The 20,276-nt window shown below is 41.4% G+C and overlaps 1 protein-coding gene across 2 annotated transcripts in view; it reads left to right on the forward strand.

The window, feature by feature from the left end:
* Positions 1–20,276, forward strand: part of TBL1X (transducin beta like 1 X-linked) — a 326,122-nt gene that overhangs the window by 241,251 nt on the left and 64,595 nt on the right. The window contains exon 5 of one of the 2 annotated variants that reach the window (XM_044287937.1): positions 6,571–6,716. The exons of the other annotated variant lie outside the window; for it this stretch is intronic. Coding sequence (XP_044143872.1) covers positions 6,571–6,716 — 146 coding nt within the window. The remainder of the gene's footprint in view (positions 1–6,570; positions 6,717–20,276) is intronic. 2 annotated transcript variants of the gene reach the window in all.

Raw genomic sequence — 20,276 nt, forward strand, 5'->3', positions numbered from 1 at the left:
TTAAATGCCCGAACACTGAACACGAACACGAACTTTTCTGCTGGGTTACAGTTCCGGTTCGCTCAACACTACTCCTGTGTCATCAATACCTCGTGCTTTACACCTCTGGCCTATTTGCTTACATTGGCTGCTGGGTATTAGCACAAGACCAGCACAAACCTAGCAGGAAGTCATTGCATCTGGAGAAGACCCTCCCTTAGGCTTCATGAACATGGCAAGTTCTGTATTGTATCCATTCAGCACTACAATCGCCTACATAAGCAATTCTTTCATGAAATGCATGCAATGTGGTAGGTCACATAAGAAAAAAAAATGAAAAAAGAAATATTTTTTAGAAAATCCTGGAAATCCACTTTAATTTAAGGTAAATCTGATAATGCTGAAAGGGGGTGATCTGAATACCATTTGCATGTAGTTTAGCATAGCTGCTGAATTTTTCAATACAGTGAATCTGCATAGTGAGACGTTGTGTTTGTTCTATTGCTTATTGCTCTGTCCACATCAGTAACATTGCTGAGGTGGATGCACGTGTTGAGTTTCATCCTTCAATTACCGTCAGCCTTATCTACTGTTAAAGGCTCTGACAGTTACAGGGAGAAAGCTGTAACAGAAAGGACACACCCCCTGATAAAGGACACTCTCCCAGGTTTTCCAATTTGAATTACATTTACCAGAGCAATTGGAGCATGGAATAGGAAAAGTTATGGACCCATGTGAGGTACAGGACTGGTTCTTACTTTGCTAGAAAGAGATTGTCATGTACTGTATGATTTTCATTTTTTTACATTAAACATGGGATAAAAATAGGTGCCACTTCTTGGTCTGTACTGATCACTTTACTGCAGTTACCTGATTTTATATACACATAGGTCATTACAGGAAGGATTAGAATGACAGATAATACAGGATCCACCGATCACAGGTGATTGTCAAATCTTAGCTATTCTTTTCTTGTACAATGACCTCTGTACAGGTCACAGAGCATGCCTAGAAAACTCTACCATAGAAGTCAATGAGGTTCCCTCCTGTCCATTTTGTCTATGGCCCTAAGGGCTGCTGAAAAGCAATTTTTTTAATGATGTATAAATGCTGTTAAGAACAGCTCAGGCAAGATGGCCACCTCCATAATCATGTTCAGGAAATAAAATCTGGAATCAGACAATAAAAATACACTGCCTGTCCAAAAGAAAAGTCGCCACCTGAATTTAACTAAGCAAATAGGTATGAGCCTCCTATTAGATAATTACTGCATGGGCGATTATCTTTCAGCTGGCAATAAGTTATTTAACCCCAACTGGTGCAATGAGTTGCTTCTCATTTCTTAAACAACCATGTCAAAAGACACATCTCGTGGTCGTGGAAAAGATGTTAGTCTGTTTGAGAAGGGTCAAATCATTGGCATGCATCAAGCAGAGAAAACATCTAAGGAGATTCCAGAAACTACTAAAATTGGGTTGAGAACAGTCCAACACATTATTAAAACTGGAAGGATAGTGGGGACCCATCGTATTCGAGGAAGAAATGTGGCGGGGAAAAAATCCTGAATGATCGTGATCACTTAAATGTTTAGTGAAATCAAATCGAAGAAAAACAGTAGAACTCAGGGCTATGTTGAATAGTGAAAGTAAGGGCATTTCCACACGCACAATGCGAAGGGAACTCAAGGGATTGGGACAGAACAGCTGTGTAGCCGTAAGAAAACCACTATCAGTGAGGCAAACCAGAAAAAAGGCTTCCATTTTCTAGGGAGCATAAAGATTGGACTCTGGAGCAATGGAAGAAGGTCATGTGGTCTGATGAGTCAAGATTTACCCTGTTCCAGAGTAATGGGCACATCAGGGTAAGAAGAGAGGCAGATGAAGTGATGCACCCATCATGCCTAGTGCCTACTGTACAAGCCTGTGGGGGCAATGCTATGTTCTGGGGTGCTGCAGTTGGTCAGGTCTAGGTTCAGCAACAGTATGTGCTCCAAGAATGAGGTCAGCTGACTACCTGAACATACTGAATGACCAGGTTATTCCATCAATGGATTTTTTCTTTCCTGATGGCACAGGCATATTCCAAGATGACAATGCCAGGATTCATCGGGCTCAAATTGTGAAAGAGTGGTTCAGGGAGCATGAGACATAATTTTCACACATGGATTGGCCAGCACAGTGTCCAGACCTTAACCCCATTGAGAATCTTTGGGATGTGCTGGAGAAGGCTTTGACAAGCAGTCAGACTCTACCATCATCAATGCAAGATCTTGGTAAAAAATTAATGCAACACTGGATGGAAATAAATCTTGTGACATTGCAGAAGCTTATCGAAACAATGCCAAAGCGAATGCGTGCCATAAGCGGTCTAACGAAATATTAGAGTGTGTGACCTTTTCTTTTTTTGGTGGCGACTTTTTTTTGTGGATAGGCAGTGTAGAATAGAAAAAAAGAACGTGTGTTACTATCTGGTTTTAACTGGCAGAAAAAAAAATTGGTGACACATTTCCTTTAAGGCCTTTTTCACACATCAGTGAATCACGGACGTGTGGTGTTCGTGGTCTCCATGGGTCGCTCATGTATCCATTGACATCTATCAGTGCTTTTCCGTGGACCGTGGGAAGCATGGCCTATTTTTGACTGTGATCACGTACATTATAGTTAGTGTTGAGCGAATTGAAGTCCACTAAGTAAACTTCGATCCAAATTTCAGGAAGAATTTGATTTACCGCCAAGCCGAATTTCCTCATGCTTCATGGTAGTGAATCAATTTTCCCTGAATGGCAGTAAAAAACAAAAAAATCATACTTCCTTCAACCATTTGCTTGCAACGTGCCTGCTGCCATCTTGTTGAAGATTTTGCACGAAATCCTGCTCACGGTGGTGTATGACATCACCAAGCCGGCCGACGTGATGACGTCATAACTGGCCGCGTGAGATTTCGACCTAGATCTTAAATCAAAATTGCGGTGGCTGTTCGCGAGCACATGGCTGATGTAAGTATGATTTAATTTTATTTTTTTATTTTACACTGTGTTATTACTGTCAGATGCCACGATCAGCTATCAACGCGGCATCTGAGGGGTTCAATGATGGCGAGCAGCGCTATCGCCGCTACCTGTCATTGCACTCACTGCTTACAAAGAAATGCGCTTCTTGATGAAGCGAATTATTTAGTAAAATTTGGTGAAGCAGCCGAATCAAATTTTTGAATATTTTGTTCATCTCTAATTATAGTCTATGGGTCTGTGAAAAAACACGGATGTCAGCCATGTTTGGTCTGTGATTTTCATAGATCATTGTTAGGAGAAGCTCTGGAAATGTATTTTCAGCCCAGCAATGCACATGGAATATGGATGACACAGAGAGGGCAAAAAATGTATAAACAGACCAAACACGGATCCTTCACCGATATCATCACAGGTGAACCACTGATCATCTTGTCACTGATGTCATCACGGACACATGACATCCGTGCGCTATTGTGTTTAATAGCAGAACTTTTCAGTCTGGGAAATATTTATAGGAAATAAAATAGCTCACAGCTGCAATGCGCTGTCAATTACCACATGCGAATTTGTATTTTATTCTCACAAATTGCCCAGAAGGTTTTTTTTTTATTTATTTTTTATTTTTTAGATTATACAGTGCACAAGAAATATGCAAATCAAAACATAAGAACATGTTTTTGTTTGCAGAATGGTTTCGTAAAAAAAAAAAAAGCAGACATATAATTACTTCCAATAGCAAGGAGGGCTGAGAGAAATGTTATTATAAGCAGATTAGTCTCTCTCTCTCTGGAGACCCAGAGTCAGTATTCATTTTCTATATCATGCTGAAAATAGGACTTTTAATAGTGACTCACACAATAAGGCCTATTTAGATCCACAGACGAAGAAGGCATTGTTCTGAGCTTGTTTTGTGCAAATGCAACTGTCCTTAACAATGAACAAAACAACAATGGATGCGTCCCTTTAGAATTTTTCCACATGAGACACACCCCATAGCCCAAAGACGTAACCCACCGCCGTTGCCTTTTATTTATCTGTGTACACTAGAAAAATATTTCATTTGTTTGTTAAAATAGCAATGTATTGTTATATCATAAAAATTTCACTGCAACACGTTCCCACCTTTTAGCCCCCTAGGCACAGACACCCGAGTGCTCCTTTGGCATTTGTAGGCCCCCCGCTGCTTGCTCTGTATCTGTAATAATCTGACGGACCAGTCACTGCAGGGAAATATCCGGTTGGCTGACGCTTACCCAAAATCTGCTGTTTGTGGGGGTTCAGATCCCCTTACGATGTTTTAGGTTGATTATTTTAACATCCTATGGGCTCATTCACACGGCTATTGTTCGGTCGTTGCAAGAGCAAAACACATATACACATTACTAGTTAGCAGATCTATTTTCTGTTGTCTGCTAACACGACAATGTTTGTAGCATATGCTGACATTTACTCCATCCAAAATAGTAGTGTTAGAATCCAGAGCTGCATCCACAATTGTCTCATTTGCTGTAGGGTCATCTTACCTGAGTAAAGGGCCATTTCCAATATCCGATATATGTGCAGATTATTGCTAACAAGTATTCATATGAACACACTTTAGAGATAATCAGACCACTTAAAGATGCATCCGATGAATGAAATGATCATTCATTGAGTAATGGGATTGTTGGTGCGGACACCTTAATGATCATTTCCCGGCAGCAGATCGTGGTGTCTAAATAGCACTTTGCTGCCCACAAACAATGAGTCTGTATGGGGACAAGTATGGCATTAGGAATAATTCCTCCCCATACTGTTGAGGAGATCGCTGCATGTAATAGCAGCGGTCTCCTTCACTGACAAGCAGGCGATTGTCAGGAAGAAACGCTTCCCTCCTGACAGTCGTCTGCTCCATCAGCAGTGAGCAGTGTAAATAGGCCTTAAAGAGGACCTGTCCCCCCAAAATGCTATGCAGTTTGAAGCACCATGTTATAGAGCAGGACAAGCTGAAGAGGAGGTGTTACCAGTGATTGATAGAATTCTGTGTATAAGTGTGTATAGAGAGAGCTGTCAGTCATTGGTAACACCTTCCACCAGTACCGATAGCTGTTCACAGGAGGTGGAAAAAGCAAAAATATAAATGAATAAATTACAGATTTTACTGAATCTTTTCCTGCAAAACTGTACATCAATCTGATCAGCTTCTCCTGCTCTTCTACACGGTGCTTTCAGATTACATTGCATTTTGTGGCAACAGATCACCTTTCAGACGGTCATTTTTGTTTTCAGATGTTGTCCATATCACAGGGTCCTTCTCAAGGTAGAAACCTGGGAATGAACTTACCGTAAATAACTTTACTCCAAGAGGAGCACAACGCTTGCTGGTTAGCGCACACTATTGTGGTAGGCTCCAAAAGCCACTCAAACACAGAGCATGGTGGGTTACGGTGGGTCGACACACTTAGGGTACTTGTATACACAAAATGTGCCTGAAATCTACATTAAAAACACATTAAAATGCACATAAAGCGACATTATTTGTCACGGTTTTGTTGCGTTTTTTGTGTGGATTTTGGAGCGGATTTCGTGTCTATGTGGAAAACCGCTGTAGACAAAGTGCGCAATTGCACAAACAGTTGACTGTGTTGCAGATTAAAAAATCTGCAGGGCATTTCAAAGGTACAGCACCTGCAGATGAAGAGGGGTTAGAACATAATCCTCACCAAGTAACAACAGCCCAATGCAAAACAAGTAGCGTTCAGTTCAGACACTTCTTCCGAAGAGGTTGTGGTTCAGGGCTATCTCTACCAGCCCCACATAAGCTCCTATAATGCAGTTCTTTTAAATGGCAAAAACCTGTCTTTATGACGCGTAATAAAGTTTCCACAATGTTATGGCCCATAAGCACCTACCACATCAATGTCCACATGCCGACTTTTCAAACTAGCCATTAGGCATTGATTTGGATGGTTCTTTTCATCCATAAAATGTCATTATGGGCAGACTGCACAGTTGTCATGGGGACATCAGAACAAAGCAGCTGCAGTCTTCATACCTACAACTTCCATCAGTGATGTCTTACCATGGTAACACTAGCTATAAAGAGGCTTTTATATAACCACATCACCCGTTCTACTTTAAAACGAGCCTTGACAAAGTGATGCCTCTGTACTGGGTCATGTGAGTCACCATAAATTCGTTAATTCCGATTTGCTAATCATGACTTTGTTCGTGCTCCTATCTCTCCAAGAGATTTCAATCAATTTACGTTTTGCAGATAATTATGTTCTTATTTTCTGAGCAGACACAGTCATTTGAAAGCCATAATCACTGCCATCATGCATAATGCTAATAAAAGTACCGTAATGAATAAACGAAGTGTGTTTTCAGAGACGAAAATGTCACGTAAATTGTATGAATTTTATTAGCTACTGAAATCTGTACGTTAATGAGACAGTAAAATAATATATTGTGGTGTATCGAACCATGGAGAGGAATAAGTGCCTGGTTATAAATCTGTTTCTCTAGTGAGATGTTGTTATTTTCTTTAGTGCAAGGGTGTTGTGTTGATGAATATCATGGCTGCCGCTTCTTGTTTGCAGGTTTCTCTCACTCAGCATTTACATTCGGTATTGAAAGCCACATCAGCCAGTCCAACATCAATGGGACACTAGTGCCACCTGCAGCTCTTATCTCCATCCTGCAGAAAGGTTTACAGTATGTGGAAGCTGAGATCAGCATCAATGAAGTAAGTGGCTTCATTTTAAGCATCCTAATGACACAGCACTAATACATTATAACTACATTAGCTGCTGGAAGCGGTCCTAGACTTTCTTTTGGAACATAATGGGGAAGCAACCCATGAAAGTAACTTCTCGTCAAACTCTAAGTAATGACAAGTGAATGAGAACATTAGTTCAAAACAATCTGTTAGAACAATTCTTAAAATGATTTCCTTACAGTCTAGATAAAGAAATAGATAAACAGGACAGACAACTAGATAGATAGATAGATAGATAGATAGATAGATAGACATACTCTTCAACATTGGAACTTTAAAACCAAGAAGGACAAGCTGTAAGGTTATGTAAATCCAGAAATTAGTGGTTGTTGTTAAGATCTGCAGATGATCAAATTTTCAAGCACCTAGCTCCAATCTGCAACATAAAATTTTGAATACTAATTAAAAGCAAAGTATTTTTGCTGCATAAAACCTCAACAAATTAAATCATGTCACATGGGATGATTATGCGATGCCTCCCGTTTGTCTACATGGCAGTTATTGGCACTTGTTGCAAACTGAGGACAGAACCCTTGATCTGAGAGACCTTGGTTTATCACTGCTGCAGATTGTTGTGAACCTAGGCCAAAATGTCAGCACTGTTCAATGTTGCATGTCCTGGTGGTTGAGAGAACAAAGACAAACTGCAAGGACAACAAGAGGTGCACAGATGCGAACCTGTGCATGGACGGATCATCTGATTAGAAGAATGGTGCAGTGTTCCATTTTGTACTGCAAGTGAAATTGCATGTCCCAAGCCTAGGGTGACAAACAGTGGCTACACAAATCATCAAAAGACTTTTGCATGACACTGTGCTACGAGCCAGACCTCCAGCTACAAGTGTTCCATTGACTTTTCACCACCACTCTCACAGGCTATCATGATACACAAAAAGATGAAAATAGAGGCTTTAATAGAGGTCTATTCTCTTCAGAAATGAGTCCCACTTTTCTCTCAGATGCAATGATAGCGAAGATTAGTCTGGAGATCACGTGGACAACACCATGTAGAGGCCTTTACAAGGAATCATCCCAATGGTCCTACTCCCAGGATTATGGTGGGGAAGACATACTGTACGGTAGTCAAACTCCTCTAGTTTTCATTTCAGGTACACTAACAGCTCAGCGTTACATTCATTTGGTTGTGAAACCAGTGGTACAGCCATTTCTCCAAAGTGCCCAAGGAGAGGTTTTTCAACAGGACAATGCCGGGCCGCAGTTGCTTGTGCTACTGTGAGCAGCCTTCATGGCTTAAACGTGCTACTATAGCCTGCAGCATCTCTGGACTTGTCTCCCAATGAGTGCATTCAGTGTGGCAGAACATTCCCTAGACAACCATTAATAATTTCATTGATACCATGCCAAAGCATTTTTTATCATTTGCATATCAGTAAAGTGGTTGTGCAGGCAGTTTATATTGATGACCTATACTCTGGATAGGTCATTAATATCTAATTGGCAGGGGTCCTACACCCAGAATGCCTGCCAGTCAGCTGTTTGAAGAGGAGGCTGTTGAGTGCTGCTTCCTCTTCATTACACCTCCCATCATCTCAGAAGTCTTAGAGGTGCAGTATAATTAGAAATATTCACTCCATTCACTTGAATGGAGTGAGTACTTGTAATTACACTACGCTACTGCAAGGGAGACGAAGAGTATTTTAATGAAGATGAAGACAAAGCAGTGCTCACATGGAGCGCTATCTGCTCATCAAACAGCTGATCGGCAGACCTCCGCAGATCAGATATTGATCACCTATCCTGGGGATAGGTCATCAATATATACCATCTACACAACTCCTTTAACATGTCTATCGATCCTTTGATTTCAATATTTCCACAACTTTCCTTCCTGGTGTTACAATTTCAATGTTGAGGAGTGTAGATAGATAGACAGGTAGATAGATAGATGGTTCTATGGGATACAGGGTCACACAATGTGTATCTGCTCACTCCTATGTGTAGATTATGGGTACCAGGGAATTAAAGGAAACTTGTCAAGAGCTTCTTGTATCCTGAACCATGGACGGAAAGAAATCCCGACAAGCAATTACAGAGCTGTATAATGGCAATTTGGGTGCCCAGTCAGTGCAGGAAGGTGTAATAGGATTGTTCCTATTTCCCAGGCTGTCACCTCCCCGACTGAACCCTGTTCAAAATAAATGCTGTGGAATGATTCCTCCCTATTCTTTTCCTACACCTTGAATAATCTTTCCCTGCACTTGTAAATAGTTTTTTTAGCGCAATGAAGTCTTTCCTAGCACTGTCCCTAGCGCCTGCTGAGGTCTCTCCCTGCACTAAGCACACTGGAAAATGGCTGAATCCAAGAGGGCTGTGACATCACAGGGCTGGCTGTCTGCTGATTGCCTGCATGCATGGCATTGACGATGATCCCTCGTTCCTAGAGTTCCTTGCTCCATGTCCTCACACGTGCAGAAGCCATTTTATAAAAAATGCTATTCGTTACCACGATTCGCGTGGAAATTCGACTTTTTCCTGAAATTCGGATAGAATTCCACTTTGTCAGCTTCGATTCATTCATCTCTAGTCGTGACCATGCCATCTGAGAGGCTTTTCCCTGGGAGAACTGTGCTCCTAGGGCCTGATCAGCTCATTCACTGTGGTAGCCTCAAGCCTGCTAGAGGTTATCATACTGAGCACTGCGGCAGGGCTCCATAGGAACATAGCGAATAGTAAGTAAGGAACATAGAGAATAATAATTAATTGCAGTCTATAGAAGAAGCAGTCAGACGATTGCACATTTGTGTCTCCTAAGAGGATTTAATGTAAGGGAATGTAAAAAAATAAAGAAATATATAAATATTAAAATCACCTCATTTCCCCCTAATAAAAAATAAATAAAAATAAAGATCATACGCAACGTAGAGTCCTAAAATCCTCGTATTATTAAAATAAAAATGTGCTTATCCTATATGGTGAAAATACCAATTTTTGGGGCATTTCACCTCCCCAAATTCTTTTTATAACAAATAATGAAAAAGTCATACACACTCCAAAATGTTATCAATAAAATCTACATATCACCCTGGAAATAGTTATGTCACACAGCTCTGTAGACATAACTATACAAAAGTTATGGGGGGTTTAGAATATGGTGTTGCCAGGAAAAAATATTGTTTTCCAAAGTTTTTTTATTTTATTTTATTAAAACACAAGAAAAATTATATAAATGTTGTCTTGTTGTAATAGCACTGACCTGGAGAATGAAGGTAACATGTCAGTTTTACCACAAAGGTTTAACACCATAAAAACCAAACAAAATCGATAAAACTATGGCGGAATTGCATTTCTAATTTCACCCCATTTGGAATGTTTTTTCTAGTTTCCCACAAAAGCAAGCCCTAAGCTGGCTATTTGAATGGATAAATAAAAAATGAAATGCTCTGATGCTCATGTCTGAGAGGCTGAGTGTGGGAAGAAGGGGATATGTCTGGGTTCAGCTCTGCACCCGGACAATCCCTTTAATCACACTTATCACAGAAGTGCCGTGGTTGAATTTCTATTTTTAGACTCAGACTGAACATCAACGTTATTAGGAGTGCTGACCAATTATTACATAAGAGGGAGAATAATAGACATCTCTTTTTATTTGAGTACAAAATGGGAATTGTAGTACATCCAACAATAATCTGTAAACAGGGCAGATCCTTTTTGAAGATGGTGAGGTATGAAGGCTGGCACAGTGGCAAATAATGGTATGCTATCTTGCTAAAGTCTCTCTCAGTAGAATCCACTGCGGTATTTAGCTTTTTAGAGTAATGTATGGCCAGGAAGTGGTTAAGTGTGATGGGTGTCTTATCAGTAATCCCTCACTAGCAGCAAAGTCTGGTTAGCCATAGTCGCATGTAGATTCCAAGTTTTTCTTTCTTTCTCTTTCTTGCTGCTGAGGTAGTAACTTTCACAGAGATTGGTTAGTCTTCGGCTCCTCAGTCCTAAGGACAAGGGGCACATAGATATGCTTCCTCCATCCTCACACACTAATCTACGCTCTCTCTAGTCGGGAAGTAGGATAAACCCACTTCTGCCACTCCTGAGAAGGCTAGAACAGGGTGATTAACCCTGTCTCTTCCATTAAAACTAGGCAATACGGGGTGTACATTACATGACATTACATAACATTACAAACTATGTGTGAATACCCCCAGTACTGAGGTACTGTATTAGCACATTTACAGCCAGGTCACCCAAGGCAGCTGACTCTCCCCAATGAAATTGTAATAGCATCCTGACAAATCAATAGAAAAAACACTTTGAGGACGCTAGATGTAAAAAATCTGAAAAGTCAGACTGAGTTGGAGGAATAAAAAGGACATGAAAGCACAGATGTTTGGCAGACGTTCACTATTGCTTCTGAGGACAGCAGAAGAAATTGGAGGAAGTATACAACATAGAAAAAGGGCATGGGAAGAAAGTATAACTAGCAAAGGACATACTCAAGAACTAGTCATTGAGACTAAGCTAGTATAAAATAGCTAAAAAAAATAGTGAACTGAGGGAATTTAGGATATGGGGTCTCTACCACATACTTCCTGCCCAGGCCATGTCTTCTTTCAGCACAATGCGTGGAACTATTACTGGGGGAACAAGGTGTATGGCAATTGTTTTATATGTGGCACTATTTTGGTAGGCACTATGATTAGAACAATATTATTGCTCCCACCTCTATGGAAAGCAGAGGTCTTTTAATGAACCTTTGGAAACGTTATTCAGCTAAGAGGTGGTGGACAGTGGTATGCATACATGTGCCTCTTTCTTTACTATATGTAGTTGCTATAGGCTGTCATATAAGGTTTGGATCTCCAGGATGGGAGTTCTGCTAACCTTAGTCCAGCCCTTTTTTAATCAAATGCTCTGAGTAAGAACTGGTCCCCTATCAATCCTGAAATAGTGGGCGCAATTCCATGTACTTCGAGGCCTGCTAAAAAGTCATAAAGATGACTCTTTTTATTATGTATTATGTATGATTCCGAACTCTTGGTACTGCTGAATGGCTATTAGGGCTTATACAGGTAAAGGACATTTGTAACAAGCTTCTTTCCAACTACCTATTACTTTAGGGGGCCATTTGTAACTACAATTGCACCCTCTGATGCTAATACGCCATCTGTAAATTGTACTAATGGAAAACCTCTTGTCCTACTCATAGGTTTCCTTTGGTGTACACCTTAAAGGGGTTATCCATAACTGATGAAAAATATTTCATGAAAATCAGGCCTCACATAGTACATCACAAACTCTAACTAGAAGCAGCCTGGTACCCCACATGTATACCTAGTTACCCCATTCATTGTTTCAATTGCTTTGTTAGATATATTCCAATCTGGCTTCTCAAGTGGCGTGTCCTTTCTCAGAGACTGTGTCCTTTGTGCTGCAGTTCTTTCCTAGTAACTGCCACAGCATCTAGCAGAAGATACGGCTGGTAGCAGCTAAAGGGTGGAAATGAGCATGTGCGACCACCTCAGCGGCAAAATAAGGAAATGAACGAACACCAGATGGCGCCATTTAGAGATATTTTATTGAATAATTGAGTGACTGCACTAAATCTAATCTAAATCTAATTACATCCAATAACAAATGTATTCAACCCCTTTAAATGGAATTGGTATTACTTCAGATTTATAGCTTGATAATGTATCTTCATTGTCACGCAGCACGATTGGATATGGTCAGATATTATTAATCACTGTAGATTATTTTAGTATACATTTGCATCCAGGGCCGTCTTTAATATTGATTGGACCCTGGGCAAAAATTTACTTGGGCCCCCTGGATCCCGCCTTCCCACACCTTAGCAGGCAATCACGCCCTCCACCACAACACACACACAAAAAATCCACACATCTGGTAGAGTACAGTGAATGACTGTAAATACTTCCAGTTCTGAAAACTCCAGCGGCTCAGGATCAGGGATCTGGGCTGGAAGTGGGTACTGCTCTGCAGGAAGGAGACCAGGGCTCGGTTCACCCTAGTGTTACACTTACAGTGCACCCCAGCACCCCACAGTATGCAGTATAGCACCCTATAGTATACAGCACCACTCAGTATTCAGTTTAGCACCCCACACTATACAGTACCCCACAGTATATAGTAGAGCAGTATAGCAGCCCACAGTATACAGCACCCCACAGTATACAACACCTCACAGTATACAACACCTCACTGTATACAGCACCCCAAACTATACACGATACAGCCCCCCACACTATACAGTTCAGCAGTATAGCACTCCACACTATACCGCACCCACAGTATACAGTATACAGACCCCCACAGTATACAGTACAGCAGTATAGCCCCCCCTACTATACAGGCCCCCCCCCCGCTGTACAGGCCCCCCCACTGTACAGGCCCCCCCCCCCACTATACAGGCCCGCCACACTATACAGGCCCACCCACACTATACAGGCCCCCCACACTATACAGGCCTCCCCACACTATACAGCCCCCCCCCCCCCACACACACTATACAGGCCCCCACACAGTATACAGCCCCCACACTAGATAGCCCCTCCCACACTATACAACCCCCCACACACTATACAGGCCCCCCACACTATACAGGCGCCCCAGACTATACAGGCCCCCCCACACTATACAGGCCCCCACAGTATACAGGCCCCCACACAGTATACAGCACCCCACTATACAGCAGTTTACAGTATAGTAACATAACAGCCCCTGAGTGTCACCTTTTTCTGATGTAATCTTCACACAAAAAAGCTCCACGGTTAACTTCTGCAACACTCCTGGTAGGACCTGTGATGACCTCATAGCCATGTGACCAGTAATTGCTAGGTTACTGGTCACATGGTGATCATGTCATTAAGGTCCTAGATCACAACTTTAACACAGTACGATCACAGACCTCGTTCTAACAACTCCACTCTAGCATCTACCGTACGTACGATGATGATGCCTGGACTCAGTGCCGGCAGGCATGGCAGCACCCCCTGTGTAGCTGACAGCTTGACACCCGGGGCAGTAGCTAGCAGGGCTCAAGAGGCAGCTGCCTTGGGCCCCCCAGGAGCAACTGGGCCCGGGGCAGCTGCCCCTTTTGCCCCTTGGTAAAGACGGCCCTGTTTGCATCAACATCACCTTCAGATATCTAATATCCCATAGCTCTGACAACAAAGCTGAATCTTATCCTGGTAATTGTCTATTTTGGACCTGTTGTCTGGACAGCCATGATGACCTGAAACTGTAGATCGGCATTCTGCACGGGATGCCATTTATATTGTATGAGTCACATAACTGATTGATTAAGCAGCCTACTGAAATATCATAGCAATGTCATTATGTGAGAAGAAAGGGTTCCGGCACTGTGATACTTTTCAGTAGAAACTTCCTCTTTATTAATGTAACATGAATCCATGTACAGACAAATCCTTACAACATGCGGTAGTTGACACGTTTCGGACCAGTGTCCTTAGTCGTAACTGAGATTGATGCTGGAATGAAGGAATTTAAAGATTCCCCAAGCACTCCACTCCTACAGGAAGTGGGGGGTGGGGATGTAAGAATAAAATCATCCCTCCAGCATCAAGCCACCTGTTACAAAATCACATGTGGGTTTTAAACTGGTGTGTATGCAGTAAGGTAACACAATAGGACATATGTTAACATTGGTTATCAAACCGCTATCATAACCCCCAGGTTCATTGTAAAATAAGAACAACATACCAAACAAATAAAAACACACCCAAAACCCACATGATGTGAATAGAGACATAAAATAAATTTACAAAATACAAGTGGGTTTAGTACTGGTGTATATGCAGTGAGGTAACCCAATATAACATGTATAACATTGGTTATCAAACCGTAATTATGACCCCCAGGTTCGTTACAAAATAACAGCAACATAAAAAATTTAAAAAACACTATCACACACAAACCCACTTGATGTGAATAAAGACATAGAATAAATTTACAAAATAAATAAGCAAAAATAATATAAAATCTGAAGTCAATTTACAAAAATACAATGGCGTTAAATCTGGCTATAAATCTTGGTTGTCCACAGATTACAATTGAACCAGTTATTGATAGAAATACATAAGTTCCTTCCTCTGGTTCAAACCTGTGGCCATCCTAGTATTGAGTCTGAAGATCCAGTAAGTTCCCCTTAATAAAATCGCTTTTTTATGGTCACCTCCTCTAGGGGGAGAAAAAACTCTAGAGGGAGAAGAAACTCTCATGTGTGTGAATTAAATGTCTAGCAGCATTGGATATATTCAACGCAGAACGGTTTGAAATGAAATTCAAATGCTCCAACAGGTGGCTTGATGCTGGAGGGATGATTTTGTTCTTACCTCCCCCCCCCCCCCACCCCCACTTCCTGTAGGAGTGGAGTGCTTGGGGGATCTTTAAATTCTCTAATTTCCAGCATCAATCTGAGTTACGACTAAGGACACTGGTCCGAAACGCGTCAACTACCGCATGTTGTAAGGATTTGTCTGTACATGGATTCATGTTACATTAATAAAGAGGACGTTTCTACTGAAAAGTATCACAGTGCCGGAAACCTTTCTTCTCACATGCTACATGGACTGCCTGTTTATTCCGTGCACGCGGAGCATTTGTAAAAAGGTGAGCTGGAAATGTAACGTTTTGAGCAATGTCATTATGTCTGAAATTGCTGCATGACGCCCCCGAAGGCCGCATATTCTTTGCAGAATTGAAGTGGAAATAGAAAATGTATTCACAATGCACAGAACTGTATAATATAGGCAGATAATATAATATACAATTCAATGAGCACTTACACCCACTTCATATTTATGTATGTACAGCATATAGAGTGCTGGGGGCCTACAGATATCCGTACAAGACGACGCAGGACACACTACATCTACAGTAGTTTCATAAAAGAGGAGGGAGGGTTAGAATATTTACCATTAGGGATGGACCTTTTTCTCCTGATTCTTTTCCAAATGTCCATAGTGTTGCTAACCTTGAGGGAATGAGCAAAGTCACTGTGCTCCGTGTCTAGGATGTACCCTCCTGTCTTAGGCTACATGCACACGTTTTTCACGGCCATTTTGCATCAGTGTTTGCATCCATTTTCTGGCCGTGTGTCCGTTTTTAATGTCTGTTTTGCATCCATTTTGCATTAGTTTATCATGTCCGTTAAAAACAGACATGAAAAATGGATGAATTTGATTAGCAGTTATTTCTACTCCCACCCTTCTGAGAACACCCACAGGATGGTAGGCCCCCAGCTAAAATATTGTCCCCCATAGTGTAGGATTTTTTATTTATTTTTTTGCTTCCCCCAGCTTTAATAATGCCACCATGTAGGCCCCCTGGTAAAATAATGTCCCCATAGTGTAGGAATTGTTTTTGTTACTGTCCCCAGCTTTAATAATGTCCCCCATGTAGGCCCCAGGTAAAATAATGTCCCTCATAGTGCATGATTTTATTTTTTTACCGCCCCAGCATTTATAATGCCCCAATGTAAACCCCCATCTGAAATAATGTCCCCCATAGTATAATTTTTTTTTTTTAATGTCCCCAGCTTTAATAATGCCCCCAATGTAGGGCCCCATCTTAAATAATTTTCCCCATGGTTTAAATAATGACCCCATAATGGTCCACCACAGTTTTTTTGTTTTTTTTTATTTAAAAAAACCTCACCTTATCCACTTGCTCTAATTTAGGCAATAGCTTGGATACAGTCAGCAAATGCTGTGTCTAGTCCCTGGAAGTAGGGTTCCTACCCCATATATTATAGCTCAAATTTACTCCAGTGACTCAAGTAATTCTTTTTGGAAATGTGATATTTTTATTTGATTTTTATGCAACAAAGTTGTGAAGTTTCGGCCATCACAGCCTTTTTCAAACTGGTGCCGCTTTTGGAGAGCTTGTAAAACTTGGATAAATGATGGCTGGATCTTGCCAAATGTGCTTCTGCACTACCGGAAGGTGCCGTCCACATGCTTGCGCTGCAGCAGTCTCTTCTCTCTTCACTGAACAGGACCTGCCGAAAGACCTGCGATGTGCGTGATGACGTCACTGAGCACTTCCACGTGGTTACGTCACCACGCATATCGCAGGTCTTTCGGCAGGTCCTGCTCAATGAAGAGAGAAGATACTGCTGCAGCGCGAACAAGTGGATGAAGTTGTTTTTGTTTTAACTCCTAAATGGCCATATAGATAAAGTGTATCCATTTTTAATGGCCGTTAGACGGGTGCACTCCTGTCAACCGGCCATTAAAAATTGTCCCATTGATTTCAATGGGGTCCGTCTGGCAAGGGAAAAAGCCAAAAATAAGACATGTCCTATTTTTCGACAGATACTATTCACTGGCCTTTAAAAGAACGGCCTAGTGAATAGCCCCATAGACTTTCATTTGTGCTATAAATGGTTGTGTGACGGCCATTACTTAAACGGCCATCACACGGCCATTATTCACTGTCGTGTGCATGTAGCCTTAGAGAGAAGTTATGTTGCAGTAAAGTTTGCTGCACTACTTTAGAGCCTTCTTGATGCAAAGTGAAAGGGGGATCGTTATTGCGATCTTTCATCCCCCAATCACTTTAAATATTCGTCCCGGTTACTGCCCAATCCTCAGATACTTTAAAAGAGCCCTCACCTGATAAAACCTTAAAGATCTCATTATGAGTTAAGTAGATCTATTACAATTTGGTTCTGTATTGTCCATCAAGCTGCCAGTGTAAACAGAGCCTTAAGGTGGATGTAGTCGGGCAGATAATTGGGGAGCCGATCACCATCATTAGTGCAGACACATAAATGATCATTTCTGGGCCCAGAAACAATGCAATGAGCACATGTGACCGTTGCAGTCGGTGGTCGTGTCCATTACTATACAGATTAAACACCAGGGGGTTACATTATAATGAAGAGAATATCTCACAACTGTAACATTTTAGTAAAATTTGTGAAATTAAACTACACAAGTAACTAGTTTTTAATGCTGAATTCTATTAAAATAACATTTAATGGAGGCATATGCCCTTTGATCAAACCGTATATCTCGGATGGCATACGGTCGTGTGCTGAAAAAAACTTGAAGCTTAATCTACAGTGTTCATCCAGAAAAAGGCAAAAAACACATGAAGTACTGTATCTGCCAATGGCCCCATCTTAGGGTTCGGTGACTGAATCAGATTATGTATTGCCAGAGTCAGTTGTCTGTTGTAAAACCCCCATTATACTGCCTGATGTTCAGGCAGATTATTGCTAACGACCATTCACGCAAACAATCATTAGCGATGTTCTGCCAGTGTAAAGGTGCCGCCAATTACCCAATGAACGCTTATTCATTGGGTATTAGGATAATTTGTGCAGTCACCTAGTGTGTGTAACTAGATATGACTTCTTCACAACCCCCACTCCTGTGTCTAGTAAAGATCGCTCTCTCAGACAAGTCTCCTACAGTGTTTCTGTATATAATTTCATTGTATAATACTGTTGAGGTGGCCCTCTTGGGTGGGTCCCTTCTGAGTTCCTCCCACAAAGCAGCCACTTTCCCTGCTTACACTACAGCTATGCCCCTGCAGTCACCTAAGACCTCGTTTGCCAGCAGCAGATCGTGCCATCTGCTGCTGGCAAACAATGAGTCTGTATGGGGACAGACTATGGCATTAGTCATCATCACTCATTCCCACACTGTGAAAGAGACCACTGCATGTAAAGCAGCAATCTCCTCCACTGACAAATAGGCAATGGTCAGGAAAGAATGCATCCTCCCCAACAATCGTCTGCTCCATCGGGCCATGAAAAGGGGCTTTTAAGCATAGGCAATAGCAAGTAGCTTATAAATATCTCATATAGGGGGCTGTGTAGATTTACTGCACTTTCCATTCAAATCAATTATTATCCTTGCTATACAAGTCTGCGCTGAAAAGGAGATCTTTAAAAACTAAGTGTTTTGTTTTCCTCATTTAGTAATGTAATTAAATTCATAGAGACAGATATAATCACACTTTAAGGGCAGAAAATGTATGTTTGTAAAAGAATACTGTTTTCTTATCAACTGGAGCGCTATAATTTTCTTATCAGCCGCCTTTTGTCCACAATTATCAGCAGTTTTTTTTATAATAGCAGTTTTATAATTACTTTTCAAAGTGAAGAAAGAGAAGTAGAGGGAAATGACATTAGAGAAGTCTCAGAGAGGTTTAATTATGTAATTCAATTTCTTTCCACCTCTCTACAAGAAAGCCTATAATAAAACCAAAGGAAATCATATATATTAGAGGAATAAGCAGCAGTGGTACACAGAGGTGCAGGGGCTCATGCGGCCTATAATCTATCACTCTCTGCTGTTGTTATTATTAGCTAGTGTGTATAATGGAGTGTATTTAAATTCCTCTTTGTTTTTTAAAGGGTGTCCACACAATATTGGCTAAAATATTCAATATGCAGTAAAACTAGATGACTCCGGCACATGTTAAATCCTTCTGATGTGTGAGGTTTGCACTTTAAAGGGGTTCTTCAACATGGCTGCTTTCCTCCAAAAACAGCAGCACCCATGTCAATAGGTTGTGTGCGGTATTGCAGCACTACCCCATTGACTCCAAGGAGCTGCAATACCAGACACGACCCATGGACAGGGTGAAAAAGTGTTACGTTTTGTGTGATCTAGTACAGAAATGTAATATGTAATCATGAGACAAATCCTTTAACCCCCTTCATGACCCGCGCCATACATGTACAGCGCTGGTGGGTGTGACTAAAGGACCAGCTCCGTATATGTACAGTGGGATGATCAGGCGGGTGCAAGAGCTGCTCCAGCAGGATCAGCAGCACAGACCAGGCAGTGAACACTGAAGCCGGCGTGTTAACCAACCCCTTGTATGCCACGGTCAAAGCTGACCGCGGCATGCAGAGGGTTCGCGGAGGGAACAGGTTCACGCAGATACCTTCGCCCGATACCTTCCATAGGCATCGGAGCTTGCCTTCTACAGAAGCCTGTGAGATCCAGCCCTTAGGCAATTTTATGTTACCTTGCCTCACAAAAAGTGTAATATAGAGCAACCAAAAATCATATGTACCCTAAAATAGTACCAACAAAACTGCCACCTTATCCTATAGTTTCCAAAATGGGGTCACATTTTTGGATTTTCTACTCTACGGGTGCATCAGGGGTTCTTCAAAGGTGAAATTGCAACTTAACATTATCCCACTGCAATCTGCCTTCCAAAAACCAAATAGCATTCCTTTCCTTCTGTACCCTGCCGTGTGCCCGTACAGCAGTTAACGACCACATATGGGGTGTTTATGTAAACTACAGAATAAGGGTAATAAATATTGAGTTCTGTTTGACTGTTAACCCTTGCTTTGTTAGCGGAAAAAATTGATTAAAATGGTAAATCTGTCAAAAAAGTGAAATTCTGAAATTTCATCTACATTTTCCTTTAATTTTTGTGAAACACCTAAAGGGTTAACAAAGTTTGTAATAGCAGTTTTGAATAACTTGAGGAAAGTAGTTTCCAAAATGGGGTCACTTTATTGTGGTTTCTATTCTAGGGGTGCATCAGGGGGTC

The sequence above is a fragment of the Bufo gargarizans genome, chromosome 3, assembly GCF_014858855.1.
Source record: "Bufo gargarizans isolate SCDJY-AF-19 chromosome 3, ASM1485885v1, whole genome shotgun sequence".
In the NCBI taxonomy this organism is placed as follows: Eukaryota; Metazoa; Chordata; class Amphibia; order Anura; family Bufonidae; genus Bufo; species Bufo gargarizans.